General features: G+C 38.3%; 2 protein-coding genes across 2 annotated transcripts in view; one reads left to right on the top strand and one right to left on the bottom strand.

The window, feature by feature from the left end:
- The window catches only part of rpl24 (ribosomal protein L24), a 730,678-nt gene that overhangs the window by 317,827 nt on the left and 392,589 nt on the right, over window positions 1-20,262 (top strand). The gene's annotated exons all lie outside the window — the stretch shown is intronic.
- Window positions 1-20,262, bottom strand: part of ubac2 (UBA domain containing 2) — a 335,736-nt gene that overhangs the window by 22,874 nt on the left and 292,600 nt on the right. Inside the window, exon 7 of the mRNA XM_028799950.2 lies at window positions 19,856-20,101. Within this exon, the coding sequence (XP_028655783.1) occupies window positions 19,856-20,101 (246 nt within the window). The remainder of the gene's footprint in view (window positions 1-19,855; window positions 20,102-20,262) is intronic.

Raw genomic sequence — 20,262 nt, 5'->3', positions numbered from 1 at the left:
ATGTCTCTTTCAAGTACTCGGGATTTGACGTAAGTTGTGCCAGTTCTGTTAAAGGTGAAGGCAAACCGTAATGATGAAGAGATTGACCTCCAATACCAATTACGTAGTTTTCAAGCAACTGTAGACAGTTGTTATAGATCAAATTTAACCACTGGTGGACTTCTCTTCGTATATGATCTTTTTCAGTCTGTCTCCTAATATCTTCTGCTATGCTGTCTTTATGTTTTTCCCATAGGTTTAAGGGGTTTTCCATTTGGCAGAACACCAACATGACAGCAAACAGTTCACGGATCTTTTGAGGTGAGCGAGACAGAGCAGCTTCCTGTAGAGTCTCGTCCCAGTTGATATCGTCATGTAATAAACCGAATGCCCTGCAGGCTGACTTATAGGTCGGATGTAGGACACCATCAACTGTTCTGAGAGATTTGAAAGATGTGGGACCTGTGATTTTGTTGAGCAGCAGTCGAAGATGGTAGCATTCAGAGTTATTCGGGTGTACAGTGTAGACCCGTCCCAGTACATTATCCTTTTTCACTCCCGAATGTCCTGGTACAGGGTTGCCCTGTTTCCTTCGACGAAACATGTTGTTTGCCCACACATAATATGATGGAATTTGTTTTGCAAAATCATCGTGTTTACAAAGGTCAAAGAATGCTAAAAGGGTGGTTTGTGGTGGATTGTGTACTTTATCGGCAACGTTGGCTTCTGTGAAATAAATTCTTGATCCGTTCTCAAGGTACACAGCAAGATAAACGACCGGAGGGAAACGTTCGTGAATGGGAAAACAGAAAATGCGCCAGGCTGCTTCAGAGCTACTAATGTAACGACCAGCTTCGTATCGAGATACTTCGTCATTTTCATTTTGTATTGTAAATACTGCCTGGTCACTTCCCTTGTTAACATACTTGCAGATGTATTTGATTGATTTTACTGAAGTGCAAAATTCGACATTGATGTGAGCATTGAAGAAGCGGGACAGCACAGGACTATAAGGGACCACCCATCTGTTGTCGATATCTACTCCTTTGATGTTAATTGTATGACCTCCATCAGCAGGTGGGCGCCGGCGGTACTGAGGGTAACCATCTTCTCCGGTCTGAGTTTCTGAGATGAACGGACGCGGGTACTTCTTAGTGCATATTCTGTTGATCATGCAGGGTGAGTTGATATTATGAGGTCCACATGGGCGGTGAATCATGGTGGATTTTACTATTTTGTGTAGGGAAGGGTCAGTCTGTGGATCAGGAATTTCCGCACGGATGACTTCATCGATGAGAGCTGGTTTAATCCTATCTTTTAGCCACAATAGAATGTGTGCATGGGGAATACCTCGCTTTTGCCACTCTATGGTGTACATGTAGCAATTTCTACAGCCGAAAATGTTACTCTTCGTGAGCAAGTCTATCATTTTGCGAATCTTGAGATGAAATACACGACTGATAAGGTCATCTCGATCGTGAGGTTTTTGACGTGGAAGGACAATTTCAGTGATGTCAGGCCATTTAGGATTGCAAGTAAATGTGATGAATAAGTCAGGGCGGCCATAATGACGTACGTATGTCATTGCGTCTTGTGTACGCTCGTGCATATAGCGAGGTCCTCCAGTGAAGGAAGATGGTAATATCACAGCTTGACCAAGTTCTATTAAATCAGTGTCGTTTCTGTCAATAGCATCTTTTAAGTGAACGTAATTTTCAGCTCGTAGTTTTTTCTGATTTAGTCTGATATAATTTAGTCTTTCGGATTCAATTTTTGCGTACATATCAACTAAAAACTGATTTAATAAAGTTCGGAAGAAAAGGATAGTATTATCATGATGTTGTCTGATCATAAGGCGGTATGAATAGAAGTTTGCTGCAGAGACGGTTTTGTTCATAAGTAACTTACTGGTAGCATGAACTTGAGGTATAGACACAGAATAGCCGTCTTCACCATAGCAGAACATGAGAGGATATTGAAGTGCATCATAGGATCTGTGGGTTTCCTTAATGCGTTGTAGTTTATTGTCTCTGGTTTTCAAGACAATATCTCTATTGTTGAACGTTTGGCCAACGATGACAACACCAACTTGATGAACTGTGGGTTTATTAAATCTGCCTTTGTGTGCATGTAATGGTTTTTTGTCTGCGTGAATGACAACTTTGAAGTCTTTGTCATCATCTGAAATACTGTCCATTGTGGAGTGGAAGTCCTGGATGTAAGTGTTACAGTCATGGAGCATTTTTTTTATTTGCTTGACCAGGGGTATGTTAAGTCCAGAAAAATTAGCGCAGCGGATTTGTGCTTCCTTTTCATCGTCCCCGACAAAATAAATTTGCAAAAATTTGTGTTCCTCACTCGGCATAGGTAAAAGAATGCCAATCAAGTGATACACTTGTCCCTGAACTTTAAATGAAGGCATAAAATTTCCCTCAACGATTTGTTTAGCACCAAATGACGTCATTTGAAATGCGCTGTTGTACTTTCGAATATTGTTCAAGAAATGCTCACTTTGAGGATGTTCGCCATTTAACAGGCCCTCAAGAAGGTCAGGAAGGTTACGTAAAGGAGTGAGAGAGACTTTACCACCGTTACAGCACAAACCAGGAGACTCGCATTTCCACTTCTGAGCTTGACAATAGTCACAGTGAACATCCATGGATCCAATATTTACTGTTTTGTCAGACTCATAATGTATGTTTGGGTCGTACGCAAATCCACAACTGGCTTTTTTGAGCTAAACCTGTTGTTTTCGTATGAGCCGCTTTTCATTATTGGGATCGTATCTAGAAACAGAAGCTCTATTAACTTGTGGATTTGCCTCCGTGTATTTAGCGACAGCGTCTCTATGAACTTGTGGATTTGCTTGCAAGTATTTAGCCACAGCGTCCCTATGAACTTGTGGATTTGCTTGCGAGTATTTAGCCATAGCGTCCCTATTAACTTGTGGATGTGCTTGCGAGTATTTAGCCACAGTTTCCCTATGAACTTGTGGATTTGCTTGCGAGTATTTAGCCACAGCGTCCCTATGAACTTGTGGATTTGCTTCCGAGTATTTAGCCACAGCGTGTTTATTAACTTGTGGATTTTTGTGCGAGTATTTGGCGGCAGCTGCACGAAGTTGCTTCCGTCTAGCTGCATCAGAAAATCTACCACGACGTCTGATACGCCTCCTTTTTACTGTGTTCTCACAGCTTGGATTGCTGCTGTCATAATCGGCTCGAGCTGGATTTGTGTTGAACTGACATTCGGTATGTGTCAATCGATATAAGCATACAACTGGCTTCATCAATAACTTTGCATCCATCTTTTGAGAGTTGAAATATTCATAAACATCAAAGTGTCCACTACTCAAATCGTCACCTGTGAATCTAAGATGTTTAAGAGGCATTGACGGTTCTCCAAAGGTGTAAAATATTTGGCCATTTCGGTATACTTGAAAGCGACAACCAAACAATTCAGCGGCAGCCATCAACTCACATGCAGAACCATAGGTGATGGGCTTAAGCATTTCAGTCTTATAGTGCTCCTGTGTAGTATAATTATCTCCTGTACCATCATCAGTCCACACTTTGAACCTGTCCCAGTCATTTAATACATAAGACACAATGTCCCTGCGGATATCAAAAGTGAGCCTGATATGTCCGTGCAATATGTAACACAGAGAATGGAAAAGGCAGGCGCCATCTCCGGGCATACACACCACTCGGTAAGTGATAGTTCTTTGATTGATGGTGATCACCTCGATAGACATTTTAATAGGGGTAGAGTTGGAAGAATAAAGGGAATGGGTACTTGATCAACAGCAGAGAAGTCGCGGATTAAATAAAGGAAATGGGTATGTAAACAGTAAAGTAAGTTTAAAATATCTACACAATAACTATAACAATCTTAACAAATGAACAATAAAACAGCTGAGAACCCGTGGATTAAATGTGCCTTATAAACTGCGGAGCACTTTATATGGGCAGGCAGTCAGGCAAAGAAAGGGATTCAAATATACTGTATAAACTAAGAAAACAACAGCAGAGAAGCCGCGGATTAAATAAAGGAAATGGGTACGTGAACAATAAACTAAGTGTAAAATATCTACACAATAACTATAACAATCTTAACAAATGAACAATAAAACAGCGGAGAACCCGTGGATGAAATGTGCCTTATATGGCGTTCGTTTATAACACAGCGAAAAAGATGTGTAAAGACCGCTTCACAAAAAAACTGCAGAGAGCCTTATCTTCCTTGGTGAAGCAAGGAAAAAGGACGGCCTTATATCTCATTCGTTTATAACACAGCGAAAAAGATGTGTAAAGACCGCTTCAGGAAAAAACTGCAGAGCGCCTTAGCTTCCTTGGCGAAGCAAGGAAAAAGGACGGCCTTATATCTCGTTCGTTTATAAAACTGTGGATAAGCTTTGAAAATAATGCCTCCTTGGCGAAGCAAGGAAAGGAATTCACACACCACAGCGAAGAACGGCTTTATATGGGCAGGCAGTCAATTACGTGGGAGGCGTGGTGATTTCCGCAGCAGCCGCAGGGAGGTGTGATGATGCAAGACGCAAGACGCAACCGCCTCACATGGCGACCGAGCTGCCCGCTATGGCCGTATACAGTATACGAAAGTAGGTTCCAGTTATGACCGTTACGCGTAGAATTTCGAAATGAAACCTGCCTAACTTTTGTAAGTAAGCTGTAAGGAATGAGCCTGCCAAATTTCAGCCTTCCACCTACACGGGAAGTTGGAGAATTAGTGATGAGTGAGCCAGTCAGTCAGTGAGGGCTTTGCCTTTTATTAAGTAGTATAGATAACTATTTAAAGAATTGTTGACATAAAGAATCATATATAATGTAAAGAACATTAATTTTAAAGCTAATAAGAAGGCAGACAAGCAAAAAACAGGTGGAGGTCCACGCGGTCCAGATCTAACCCCTACAGAAGAGTTGGCTCTCCAGCAAAAAGCCCATCGCCCTGTTTCTGAGGGCATTCCACGGGGAAATTCCTCCTCAGAACCAGTGGCAGGATGCAGTGGTCACTTCATTTCAGGTACAGGATGGTCATTGCATATATTTGTCCTCAATGTGTACCACAGGTGGGTTCCATATAGCCCTCTTTTTTTGTTGGGTCAGTTGCAGGGAATGTCATATCCCTAGAACTTCTGTCTGACCAATGATATATTGACAAAGGTCAAATATTTGATGAAGACATTGTGTCTGATTATTCATTGGGAGGAGAGGTACATTTTCCAAATAATGTTTGATCAAACTCCACTGTGATCAGTCCCATGTGCCCTAATCACATTTGGAAACCCTGGGTAATAAGAATGTTTGGCTGATTGTGAAATTCTTTATGGAACTGTGGGTGTTTTAGCCTGTGTATTACCTACCTGCAATGGCATTAAACGCCTCTTTTATTGTCTGCACATGCAGGTGTCCAGGAAACACTATGAAAACCCGAAGGAAATATTTCAGAGCCAAACAAACTTTACGAATTGCCTGGCAAACTGCACTTTTAGATAGATTTTCCGCATTGCCTACAGTATATAAAAAAAGTGCCACTTGCAAAAAACTTCAAAGCAATGCCTACTGTCTGTGTGGTTGTGAGAGCCCGACTTCGCTGAGTTTGACTTTGAATATAAGGTCCTAATAAATTTTTGAGGTACAATACTCCCCCTCAGCTAATACGGTATCTTTCGAAAAGAATTTCCTCCGGGAGCAATAAACGATCTTGCCGATCGTGCAAAACCCTCTCTATATGAAATTCTCTTCTCATGATTTGCGTACCGATATCAATTGGTCGCTCATTCCTGAACGGCAAAGTCATGACTGAATGAATTACACGCACAGACACTGATTAAGTGTGTGAGCTAATCCTTGTTTACATAGAACAAACCTGCTCTGAGCAGGTTTGAGGATTAGGATGTGTTGCTATGACAACACTTCCAGCAAGAGTTTCGAAAAACCGACAGATCCAGGATTATGCCAAATCATCAACAATTACATCCAGCAAAACGAGTAATCCACATACGAAAAATACCCCCCAGGTCTTTTTCCTTTGCTAAGTTAACCAGTGCTTGCTTTCTTTCTCAGGAAGTACCAAACTGTAGATTTTGCCACTTGTAATATTGTAGCAATTTCTCGGATGTGTTTTTTCTGTTGTCGCAGCTTAAGGATGGATTCTTTCACCTGCATGGAGAGCTCCTTTGACCACATGTTGTCTGTTCACAGCAAAATCTTCCACATGTAAGCATCACACCTCAAATCAACTCCAGACCATTTATCTGCTTAATTGATAATTACATAACGACGGACTTGCCCACACCTGCTCATGAAATAGCCTTTGAGTCAATTGTCCAATTACTTTTGAGCCCCTGAAATGAAGGGATTGTGTTAAAAAAATGCTTTAGTTGCCTCACATTTTTATTCAATCATTTTGTTCACCCCACTGAATTAAAGCTGAAAGTCTGCACTTCAACTGCATCTGAGTTGTTTCATTTAAAACTCATTGTAATGTACAGAACCAAAATTAGAAAAAAGCTGTCTCTGTCCAAATATTTATGGACCTAACTGTATATGCATTAGTGCATTGACGTATTTTTAAATCTGAACATGTGAGTACACTGTACGTATTTGCAACTTTCAGGGTTTTGTAGTTTTCTGCTACTGTTTTATACTTCTTCAAACAGGAGCACAATATAAAGTATATACATTATTGTAAAAATAAAGAAATTGTAATTTACAGAATAAAAAATGTTAAAGGTGCTTTGTTTAAAATATTTGATACTTGTGCTTTTGTAGTTTTAATTATACTCCTTCCTGTTTAGCTTAATGGAGGTATCTTGCCACATACAGTTTGAAAAACAAAACACAAAAGAAACCTAAACTGGTCTTCAGGTTAAAAAAAAGCTAATGCAAATACACTGATTATAATCAAACTAACCATAAAAAACTAGAGGATGTTTGATATATTTATTTCTTATTTAGATATTTATTTTACACAATGTATTTTCTATAATTCAGACAGTAATTTTTTGTTATTTTTTTCTAATTGCAATAAGAAAACATATACAGTATATGTTAAAGTGGCTCTTAGTTTTTACTTATTCTACCAGGATATTTTACAAGTAACACATAAATAATGCAAGAGAGGGAAGAGTATGAGACTGTAATTGATTTTGTTAAATGAAAAAAGTGGAACATTTGTGCAGTGATCATGACTGCTACCTCATGGCTCCATGAGTTTAGGTTTAAATCTTAGCATGAACACTGTCTGTATTGAGTTTGCATGTTCTATCCATAACTGCATGTGTACTTCAGTTTTGCTCCTACATTTCTAAGACATACATGCTACAATGGTTCAGGGACTCAAAATTGACTGATGTGAATGAGTCCAAGTGTATACCCTGTGATGGACTGGAACTCCTGTATGATAAATTACTGCATTGCGCTTGATGCTACCGAGACCCTGAATTGGAATCAGTAAGTTAGTAAATTGATGAATACACATTCATTGAGAAATGCAATTCTACAATACACAGAAGTGATGTTGTATACAACCATTTATGGTAAACACCATTTCAAAGTAAGATTTATTTGTACATAAAGGTAACTTGTATAACTATGGGTCATACACAGGTAAAGTGCTTTTCTTAGGTATCATACACTGAGCCAGTGGATGAAACAGAACCAGAAGCTTTGTTCTACATTTATGTACAACAAAAGCACCATTTCTGGGAGAATCTAGAGTAAATTTCTAGTTTGACTACTGTGTATAAAGACCTAGCTGTTTGGCTTCCTCCCACATCTCAATGACATGCATAAAGAATTACATAAAACTATTGAATACCTCAGTGCAAGTAAGTATGTGGTGTGGTGTCCCATACAGTTTTAGTTTTCACTCTTATGTGTAATTCTGCTCTGGCAGAGTCTGGCTACATATGATCCTCTAGGAAAAAGAACAGGGTTTAAAAAAGGATGGCTGGATATATAGATTTAATTTAAATTACAGACCACAGTTTCCCCAAAGATTAGCATTATCCCACTAAAATGGTTTGATTTATACGAGGGCAATCCCAAAAGTAAGGTCTCCTCTATTTTTTTAGAAATACAAACAACCGTTTATTTTCTATATTATTTACATCATTTTAAAGGTTAAAGAATTTTTTATTTTTCTACATTATCGCCATTTCGATCAATGCATTTTTGTAGGCGCTGTGGTAGTTTTAGAATGCCCATGTCATACCAGCTCGACGCCATGTCCTTCAGGAAGCGGTGAACCTCATCTTTCACCTCTTTGTTGGAGCAGAATCGCCTTCCAGACAAATGTTCTTTCAACTTAGGGAGCAGGTGGTAGTCACTGGGTGCCAAGTCCGGACTATAGGGTGGGTGGGTGATGAAATTCCAACCGCCGATCTTTATGCATGTTTTCCTCAACCTTTGCGACTGTCTCGTCGGAAATTGATGGTCTCCTGCATGAACTTTGCACTTGGCGGTAGCGTTCAACGGGAGCTCCATTTTCAAGGGCTGCCAAGCCAAGATTGAGCATCCCAGTGAAGCCGCACATGCTTGTTTGGGAGTGGAGGAAGCACCAATCACAACAGTGTGGCCAACAGCTGTACAAACAGTTTCTCTACATCCCCACCGCTTTGGAGACCTTACTTTTGGGATTGCCCTCGTATATTTATATAGCCTTTTATGGGATTGAATAGGTAAATTGTCACAGAATTAGCTATGTAAACATTCTCTGACACAACCCTATATAAGAAAGCCAATAGGTGTGTTGTCAAAGCTTGTTTTTGGGCTTAACAAGTTAAAATGTTAAGTAAAATTACACATGCCAAACTTAAACCCTGTTTTTATTCAAAAAGGAAGAAAAAAGTACATTTAATGTTTTTCATACAAATATAATATTTAGTAAAATATGACACAATGCAATGTAGTTTTCCAAGTATATCTTCTACATTTTACACTTGATCCATCCACCAATTTAATGCATTGTTTACTCTATACTATACTCAGCATTTTCTAAAAAAATATTCATGTTTTGATCCTGCCTTCTTCATTTCCATTTATCCGTGTCTTTTTTTTCTCAGTACTATCAAACTTACCAGACAGATCCAAAACAGAATAACATCTTGGGTCATGATCCACAAGTCTGACAGTTTTTGCAACTGCAGCTACCTAAAACTTTTTACAAATCTCTTTGTTGTCTTCTTTTCCTGTCTCAATGTCATATGTCGGTTATGATCTCCATTCTATACTACCAAGAGATGGAAAATTAGGGGACCACAATTGCAGAGAAGGACATATTTGAAACGAAACACAAGTCATTAAAAGGCAGCACCAAAACCAATAAAGTAAGCCTGTCTTTAGTCAAATTCAAAAAATTAGTTAAGAATTGAAGTCAGACGCACATTCAATAAATTCATTTGCTAGAAATCAATACCTATACACATGCATCTTTTAGAAAAATATTTCACAATGTTGACTTACATATTGCCAATCAGCACTACTTCTGGAATGTGTTCCATAGGAAACTGTGAACACATATTTAACAGTGGGTGCTATAAATGGTAGTGCCCATAACAAAACAAAATAGTGACAAGGTAAATCCAAAATAAATGATAAATGAAGGAGTCTTAGCAATATTCTATATCAAAACAACAAAGTCTTTTGAATCCTAATGTTCCAAAATGTACAACACAGTCCAGTATATCAGTAAGAAAATGTATTTAAGTCTGGAAACAAAATATAAAAATATATAATTTACACCAACAATTTTTGATAGTCAGTTTATTTTTTATTTTCATCCTATTTTGGTCAAGGTTTGATGATTAATGTTTGTCATCTGGACACTATGGACATTGTCCTATTGTGATACACCAGTAAACTTGTATAATAATCAGTTCCTTAATGAACACCAGCCTTTTAAATGTGAATGGTTATGCATAATTGTTTTCTCTGAAATATGTCTTATGAAATAAGAAGGGAAAATCTTAATTTAAGAAATTTAGGGGCCTCATATAAAACCTTGCTTAAATTCCGCATTGGAGGTTTGCTTAGGATCTACAGGCAAAAATGGTGTATGTACAAAAAAAGTCTAATTTTTATAATACGTGTGCCAGATACCACGCCAAGATACTTTATAAATCTCAGATCAGTTTAAAACTATGAGGTTCTGCAAAAATGTTCAGTGACTCCCCATCACCTCCTGCCAGTAACTGTGTGTGGCTTAAGATAAAAATCACCATAAAAACCTGGCCATGTTTCTGAGCTACATCTTTACCACAAACCATGAACTTGAGGCATTACTGGGATGGGTGGAATTTAGAGTGTGGCCGGGTACTCAGGTGATGCAGTTGTAACACTGCTGCCTTAGAGTAAGGAGTATGTGGGTTGCGCAACAGATGCTCCATGCATATTTTGCAAGTTTGTCCATGTGGATTTGCTCCTGTTTTCTCCCACAATCCACAAGCATACAGATTAGGTGACCTGGTGATGCAAGATTGTTGCTCTGCCCTGGATAAACAGGTTTAGTGGATCAACTGATACTCGAATCTGTCCTTTCCAAAGCAAGTCTCTCTCTTGCATGTCATCTATCCTTAAAACATATAGAGAAACATTCTGAACAATTTCAATTACAGATTAGTTTTTTTCAGATTTAGCTTGAGAGAGGTTACTTCAACTTGTATTTTTTGTAAACAGCATTTTTTGTATTTTACACATCTGATATTTGATCCTGTTAGCAAAACTGACCTCAGTACACAGCACAAACGATTGAAATGGAATTGCCTTCTGTATGTGATGGTATTATTAGGATGCTACCCAGATACAGCCGAGTTTCCTTATGATCAGGCCGAGATCAAAAGGCAATTTACATTGACTGCTGAAATTTTTCCCTATCAATATGTCAATGTAATTTGAGATCATGCAATATAATACATGGATTTGTTTTTGAAATCTTTTCTTTGAGCGGTGTGTTACACCATTTTTAGGTTCACATGTAACTTGACATAACTTGCTAATATTTGCTTTGCAGAGGGTGATGGATCTAGGGGAAAGTGACACCACATACATATTTGTGTGTATGAATGATGCAGGATTCAATCTGAATAAAGTCAGGTGACGCGGCAGAAAAATAATAAGCCACTGAGCCGCAGTGGATGTGCTTGATCAGCGTGGTGGTAACATAACCATGTGATGCTGTATCAGAGGATGGTGTAATCTACCACATTCTCACCATGAGACCCTATAACACAACTCATCTCCCAGATTTTTTTGGGGGCTTAATTATGCTCTTATACCTGGGAATGAGACTGGAGTGTTGTGACCTGACATGCCACATAATGGTAGTTATTTGGGGTAATATTAGCTTTCATCACTACAGTCTTGTCAGGGAATGGTTTGCTCCTCACCAACACATGCCAATGGAGTTCGTTAGCACCCTATTCACCCTTCCCCAACCCAATTTAGGAATTCTTCTCAACACAGAGATGGCATGCAAATATGACCATTGGCTCCATGACCACATGTCTCTACTGGAGACAATGTATGCTACTTACAAAAATATTTAGTTTGGAGGCATGTCCGGAGTGGATGAAGCGTTCAGGAAAGTTTTCACCCTTTTGCCTTGGAAGATGACAGATCTGATGTTGATGAAGTGTTCTGGCAAAACTGAGAGGAGAAACTGGATGACGAGAGGGTTTGAAATGAGGGCTACATTGTATTTACCATATAGAATATCATTGTATATTTAGTAATGTTTTCCTTTTTTGTTACATTCTAATGAACTGATTTTGTTTGGTGTTTATATTTTGAAGTTATTTTTGAATGTATAGTGACATTTTGTTGCATATTTCAGTACTATCTTGTATGTTAACAACAATAGAAGTGGTTTGCCAGTTTTTTTATTCAAGTACCTAGCATTTTTGAGAGGTTTACATATGCACTACTAAATACTGCCTTCTTTATGGTGATAGCATTATAGGGATGACTAATATTGTTTTTTTTGGTACATGTTGTTATTGTTTTAAGTACTTTTGTTTCCTTTGCACGAGTGATAAAGTGTTGTGATTTCTACCTTTACTTAATAAGGAACTGCACTTTGGATTTTAAGAAAGATATTAGCATTTTGGAAATGCATTTAAGCAATTGAGAAAAAACTATTAAATGAACTTTTGTTAATAAAGCAAATATTGATCAAGCGGAATATATATACCTGTCATATATTGGGCTACAGTTTAAAAGAATGGCTCTCAGAAAATTTTGGAGGTCATATATTGTTGTAAAATTACATTTCCAGGCTCAACACAGTTATCTTGCTTCATCTTTAGCCAATGTGATATTATGCAACTTCTGTTCATGGTGTTTTGTCAGATTTGCCAGCTGTAGTTGCTGGTCTTGTCACAAGATCATGTCAATTTAAATGACTGAAAACAGCTGCTTATGTCACATTTACAATCTGAGTGCTTCCTTTTCTTACAGCTAATAATGTCTGTACGAAGTTATAACTGCTACTGTCAGTTTAGCCTCATTCCAGGCCCTTTTTTCTTTTTTTTCCATTAGGTTGTGTTACATAAAACATTATACATCAAACATGCAAGACTCTCTTCTATTTCTATTTCTGACGACACTGCTATCGTGGGCTGCATCAGGAGTGGGCAGGAGGAGGAGTATAGAAACCTCATCAAGGACTTTGTTAAATGGTGCGACTTAAACCACCTACACCTGAACACCAGCAAAACCAAGGAACTGGTGGTGGATTTTAGGAGACCCAGGCCCCTCATGGACCCCGTGATCATCAGAGGTGACTGTGTGCAGAGGGTGCAGACCTATAAATACCTAGGAGTGCAGCTGGACGATAAATTAGACTGGACTGCCAATACTGATTCTCTGTGCAAGAAAGGACAGAGCCGCCTGTACTTCCTTAGAAGACTGGCATCCTTCAACATCTGCAGTAAGATGCTGCAGATGTTCTATCAGATGGTTGTGGCGAGTGCCCTCTACTACGCAGTGGTGTGCTGGGGAGGCAGCATTAAGAAGAAGGATGCCTCACGCCTGGACAAACTGGTGAGGAAGGCAGGCTCTATTGTTGGCATAGAGCTGGACGGTCTGACATCCGTAGCAGAGCAACGGGCACTCAGCAGGCTCCTATCAATTATGGAGAATCCACTACATCCATTAAACAGTGTCATCTCCAGACAGAGGAGCAGTTTCAGTGACAGACTGCTGTCACTGTCCTGCTCCACTGACAGACTGAGAAGATCATTCCTCCCCCAAACTATGCGACTCTTCAATTCCACCAGAGGGGGTAAACGTTGAACATTATTCAAGTTATTGTCTGTTTTTTTATCTGCATTTTTTATTACTCTTTAATTTAATATTTTTGCTGCTGGAATATGTGAATTTCCCCCTGGGATTAATAAAGTATCTATCTATCTATCTATCTATCTATCTATCTATCTATCTATCTATCTATCTATCTATCTATCTATCTATCTATCTATCTATCTATCTATCTATCTATCTATTTGTGAGATCTGTACTGTCCTACCAAATGAGCATTAATTGGTTGTCAGCTCTCATGCACACAGTGAGCCTGCCCCTACAGCTAAAGGAAAAAACAAACCTGTCTGATTTTACCGGATCAAGTCGCAATCTAGTTGGAAATGAGTTGTTGGGTTTGTCACATTAGGTGACTGCTTCATCTCACTAAAATTATATAAATAAAGGCTACAACTGAAAATTGATGGAAAAGTTGTGCAATATGAAATAGTCTCTAAGCAGCCAGTCAGTCTTCAGATGTACATAGGTATTATCAAAGTGGCAAATATTCACTAAGTTCTGTCAGTGTTTTCATAATTTAAGATATGCTAACAAAATTGCATGACAGATGCCATTTGTTTCAAGACTACAATCTTACATATACACATCCTCAGCAATACAGCTGTCCGATTATCTGAAAAAATACTGCATTGTAGGTACTTACGCAACTATTAATAAGTAAGCAAATTAAGCAGCCAGGTTTCTACTAATTACATGCTATAGAGCTATCAGGAGCCCAAAATCCATCCAAAGAAGCATTTATCAAATCTCTCATCTAAGATACCACATTGAATTAAAGAAATTCAACAGCAGAAGACAATTTCTGCAATACTATTGAAGTTCTAAACAAGGTTATTATAGTTAACGAAAACTAAAATCAAAACTGAAACTAATATTAAAAAAACATTTTCATAAACTGAAATAAAATAATTAACAAAACCGAAATGAAAAACTAAAACTAAACGAAACTATTAAAGTAGCTGGAAAGACTAACTGAAATAAAATAATAATTTACTAAAATAATTTGTTTCATTTTTGAATTAATATTATTGCTGTTAGTCTTTAATCCTTGCAAGTTTTAACTCTAAAACAGAAAGTTATCCACCACAAGCCGCCTGCACATATTCATCCAGTGAACAGCAGCTGGTGACAGAGGGTGGCTGTTCACACAGCATTTGCGGTGACCGAGCAAGCTGAATACGTGCGTAAAGCATATGGAAAAGAAAGCGACTTTCAAGAAGAATTTCAAACTCTTGAAACTGGAATGTGCTGGTCAATGAAAACTTTACCGTATGGACAGAAAAATCATGAGTGAATAGCGTTTCAGAATATTTCTCAGGTGACAGTAATTCACCTGCCACTTCGCCCACAAAGTATACGAAGTATAGAGAAAGTATAGTATAATCATTAAAAAAATTTGACCTCGAGATTTTGATGAATTTTGCTGTTTTAGACTTCCCCGAGTCTGAAAATACCATTTTTTGGAATTTTGTATGTGTGTGTTGTGGTACCCGGCTGGGGTTCATGCCCGGCCGGGATGCCCGGGAGGACAGGAGTAGGGCTTGTGCCTCCTCCAGAAGACGAGGGGGCGCCCGCCCTGGTTGCTTTGGGGGCCATGGGTACAGAGCTTGGGAGCTCAACCCTGTAGGGGCCCGTGGTCACCGCCAGGGGGCGCCCCGATGCCTTGGGAGCCCTGGACCTCAGCACTTCCACCACACCCGGAAGTGCTGGGGGGAAGAGGATTGGGGACACCCGGAGGACTTCCGGATACACCACCAGAGCTTCCGCCACACAGGGGTGTGGCTACAGAAGCTCCTCAGGATGCACCTGGAGTCCATCCAGGGTGTATAAAAGGGGCCGCCTCCCTCCAGTCAATGGCAAGAGTTGGGTGGAAGTGGACGAAGCTGGGTGGAGAGGAGTGGAGGCGGACCAGAGACTGTGAGAAGGCACTGTGTTGTGGCCAAGGACTTAAGCGGTGATTGGTGCTGCGGCACTGGGTTGTGCTCACTATTGTAAATAGAAATGTATAATAAACGTGTGTGTGGTGAAACCATCTTGTCTACCTGTCTGTGTACGGGCTGTTCCCCACAGTGTGTAAACACGATAACTCAAAAACGCAACTAGATAGATGGAAGAAATTTGGCATGTGGTTGTTACACCAGAATTGTAGATCTATATTAACTTTTGGGCCAAATCCATCAACCGGAAGTGGTACTTTACCTGAACACATTCTCGATTATTATTTTTATTCATGCAGCTGCAGAGTCCGATTTATTCAAATTTAATTTTATCATAATTGTTCAATATATTATTAATTTGATTTGATTTGTTGTTGATGGTTCTTTAATGTACATAACATAATAATTGTTTAAGGTTTCTTTATTTATTTATTTATTCATGTTTACACAAGAAAACATGAACTTTGCCTTCTTCCACTTGCATCTAATAACAGACAGAATGAAATGAAACAGACAAATAGAAACAAGAAAGGTTAAGGTAAGGCAGGTAGATAATACATATTTACACCAAAAAAAAAAAAAAAGGTTACAGGATATATATCAAAACCTTAATCATTATCTCCGATATTTCTTATTGAAAAGTCGTATGGCACTAGGAAGAAAGGAGTTTCTGGAGTGATTTGTGTGGGTTTTCAAAGCAACTATCCTTCCTGATTTACTGAACTTTAGTTCTACATGTATTGGATGTCTGTCATCAGATGAGATGATTTCCATTCAAATATCCATCCCCATATCTGAGTACATGAGAAAGTCTAGGGGAAACGACTCCCGATTTTTGAAAATAAAACGGCATTGATCGAGAGACGAACGGTCATCATGCAAGATCAGCATGTTATTACTGACCAATCACTTTTGCTTTAAAAATGTCGTTTAACAATGAAGAGATACAAACCTTGTAAAATTCCTGAGTTGGCAATGTCTCTACTGAACTACAGGTAGGTAGGCGATGAGAGTCTGCCAAGTGATGAAAGCTAAACATACTAATGTGTTTTTGTATTTATGTTATATTTATTAATTTATCTTTTTTAGTTCATGTTCACATCTCAAAATATCTGATATTGTGAAAATAATCCAGTAGCAGAATTTTGTTTTAAAATATCTGTCCCCATTTTTGAATTTCTCCCTCTCTCTCAAAATAGATAGTTGAAATATCATATTTTTTTTTTCTTAACATCAGCCATATCATACATATTGCATAACATGGATTTCTCTTGCCTTACATCCAAACCTGCTGGGGTAGGCTCCAGGTTCCTGTGATCCTGCTCTTGATAAACAGGTTTAGATTAAGTATATATTGTTCCTAATCTCAGATGCTGTCTCTATCATTTTGTGCCCCTCAACACTCTTATTACCTGCTTACTCTGCTCATTAAGGGTTTACTGTTCTTATGGTGGGCTATTCAAGTCTCACTGCCCCTAACCTTCACACTACTTGCTTGTTTTTCTTTGTTCCCCTCAATACAGCTAGGTGGGGTCTGCACACTGATTCAAGCCTAAGAGCCCTATTCTTCCTAATCCCCCATGATTTTCATGATCACACCTGTCAGAACACAGTAGAATCTCTTTTTATTTTTGCATATCTTTTCGGGCCTGCAGGTGGCAAAATTCTGTCTACAAGTTGTTTGTGTCTGAGATGGAATCAGAGATCAATATAGCTGGTAGAAAATAACAAAGCCCATTATAAGCACATTGCTGTTGGAGCAGGATATGTTGTGGTGTGCTGTAGACATTTAGAGTAAAAAACCCTCACACCTTAAAATTCACCTAAATTTCATTACAGATTGGACCAGTCTGGGCAATAAAAGGAAAAGGAAAAAAGTGCCAACAGACAGCGCAGATTTGTTCAGCACAAATGACAGAAAATATTTTAAAAATTATAATATTATGTAAAATCATTCATATTCAGTACCTGGTTTTGATTATGCTTGTTTTTATCAGACAAAAACAAAGCCAAATAGTAAACTGTGTCATGTAGTGTAGTAAGCTTTCACTAATATATCTCCAAACCTGTTAAGTGTACAGTTCTGTCTCATTCTGGCACAAAAACTAAACTCCATAGTAGCTCTTTAACCATACCATAATTACTAAAACTATAACTGACACTAATATATATAAAAATAAAATAGAAATGTCTTTGTAAAATTAAAACTAAATTAAAACTAAAAATACATGATGAAGGAAAACTAAAACTAAACTTAATTTCCAAGTAAGGTCAGAAAAAATATAGAAATAAAAATTAATATAAAAAGGCAAAACTATAATAACCTTGGTTCTAAATATAAAATGTATGTTAAGGGAAATAAGCAGCTTATCACACATTCTTGCTGTGCTTCCTGTTTGCCCAGTGTTTTCAAGCATTTTTCCAGTTTTTCTGCTTCGTCCTCAAAGATAAGCAAGTTAGGTAAAATGGTATTTCCAAATTTTCACATGCATGACTGTGAATATGGGTGGGCTCTGCCCCCATTGACTCAGAATTGGGTAAAGTATGTTTCGGAATGTTATGTCTTTATCCATTTTCATGACACATTCAAGTAATTTCAGGATTACAGGAATTTGCAACTAGTCTCGTCAGAAATGGATATAAACAAGGATGCTGACTTGGATAAAATGCCAATACAAAGTAGTGCCAGCATAAATATAATCACACTTACTTACCAAAGAAATTTGCAACTGTTTGTAGATATTATGAGGAAACTAATGACCTCCGGAGATCCACAAGGATAATTTGTGACTTCCAAATATAAAGTGCTTCCTAATCCAGAATTAAGCAAAATTTAATGTAACTTAAACCAACATCACTACTGTATTGCCTTGAGTTACCAGAAATTAGCTTGCATTTGTTTTATAACCAGAAGATGAAACAGAGTCAAAGTAACAGGGCAATAATTGAAAATTAGGATGTCAAATATACCCAATAACAACATAAAAAACTAGACCAGAATCATAATCAAAGGAAAATGCATTATAATCTTTTACTGGGAAACTAATATAAAGAAACACATTTATAAAGTCTTATAGCGCATAGCTTTTTAAAGTATGGGTTGCAACCCAAAATGAGTTGCAGGCCGCCACCTTTTGAGTCATGACTTACTGTTGTATTCAATGGAAAAGGGTCGTGAACAGTTTATGAAATGTCTCATGATGGGTCACCGTGTGCAGCTTAAGTAAACAACATTGCTATGCAATGACTGTTGGAGACAACTATCCAAGGGGTACAACCCTTGGATTTCAGTGCTGAATATACGAGGGCAATCCCAAAAGTAAGGTCTCCAAAGCGGTGGGAACGTAGAGAAACTGTTCGTACGGCTGCTGGCCACACTGTTGTGATTGGTGCTTCCTCCACGCCCAAACAAGCATGCGCGGCTTCGCTGGGATGCTCAGTCTTGGCTTGGCAGCCTTTGAAAATGGAGCTCCCGTTGAACACTACCGCCAAGTGCGAAGTTCGCGCACTTATTAAATTTTTGAACGCAAAAGGCGTTAAACCAGTTGAAATTCATCACCAATTGATGGACGTGTATGGACAGTCGTGCATGGATGTCAAAAATGTTTGCAAGTGGTGTAGAGAGTTTACAGCCGGTCGTACTGAAATTCACAACGAACTAAGGAGCGGGAGACTGTCAATTTCCGACGTGACATTCGCGAAGGTTGAGGAAAACATGCGTAAAGATCGGCGGATCACTCTGTATGCTCTCTGCACCCAGTGACTACCACCTGTTCCCTGAGTTGAAAGAACATTTGTCCGGAAGGCGATTCTGCTCTAACGAAGAGGTGAAAGATGAAGTTCAACGCTTCCTGAAGGACATAGCGGCGAGCTGGTATGACATGGGCATTCTAAAACTACCACAGCGTCTACAAAAATGCATCGACCGAAATGGCAATTATGTAGAAAAATAAATAATTCTTTAACCTTTAAAATGATGTAAATATTATAGAAAATAAACGGTTGTTTGTATTTCTAAAAAAATAGGAGACCTTACTTTAGGGATTACCCTCGTAATTGTATAACTGTGATGTGTAGCAGTGATCTTTGCATTAGATATGTATTAAATTCTCACTGATACCTTATTTGCATTATCAGTAATACAGTAGCTTTCACATTAATTTCCTTATCTGAGCTTATAACATTGTTTTCTGCTGACCAGCCACCCTCTCCCTGTGGTGCTCAACTGATGTGGCATGATTCAGCCCTTCTTAATACATAACCAACACAAAAGATTCTAAAGTTCTCACGTCAAGACCTATTATGTTATACTGCTACACTTTTAACTGTTCAAACCATTTTCTTAAAAAGATACGCAACCTTCATTGTCTATTTAAAGAGGTATAACATGAAAACTACAGGTCATTTTTAAAGATTCTGTGTTATCAGTTTTCAATACAAAAACATGCTTTGACAAAGTGTCATGAGAAATTCATGCATCTTTAATTATGTTACTGTACCCTCACAGAATAACTAATTTTTAAAATAACAGCTGGCCTCAACATTGTTTAGTTGTAACAAAATTTGCAAAATTTTTCCAAACTACATAGTTGGGCATACCTGCTGTCTTTCTCTTCTCCTTGCTTGAGAAAACTGTGAAATTAACATTTGCTGGTCAAGCAAATCCATCCTTTGCTGTCTTTGAATATCCAATGTGGCACCCATGCCCACAGAAGATTCATGGGTTGGTTCAGCAGATGAGAAAAGTGGTTCAAGAATGAATGAAGAGGTTTGGGCCAGCCAGTTTGGTATAAAAATTATATTCTGGATTTGAAACATATCATAGAAGTAAAACATTCCAGAGATCTGAAAAAAAAACCAAACAAGTAAAATTTATTATTTTCAAAGTAAACCAGGAAAGCAAAAGAATGACGATTTATACACCAGGCAAAAAAGATATGGATGTTTACATAGTGATATTTATTCCACTTATCACCCTTTTTATAAGGGCTGCACATACCCGCAAT

The sequence above is a fragment of the Erpetoichthys calabaricus genome, chromosome 4, assembly GCF_900747795.2.
Source record: "Erpetoichthys calabaricus chromosome 4, fErpCal1.3, whole genome shotgun sequence".
NCBI lineage: Eukaryota > Metazoa > Chordata > Cladistia > Polypteriformes > Polypteridae > Erpetoichthys > Erpetoichthys calabaricus.
This window is presented reverse-complemented; position numbering and strand designations above follow the sequence as displayed.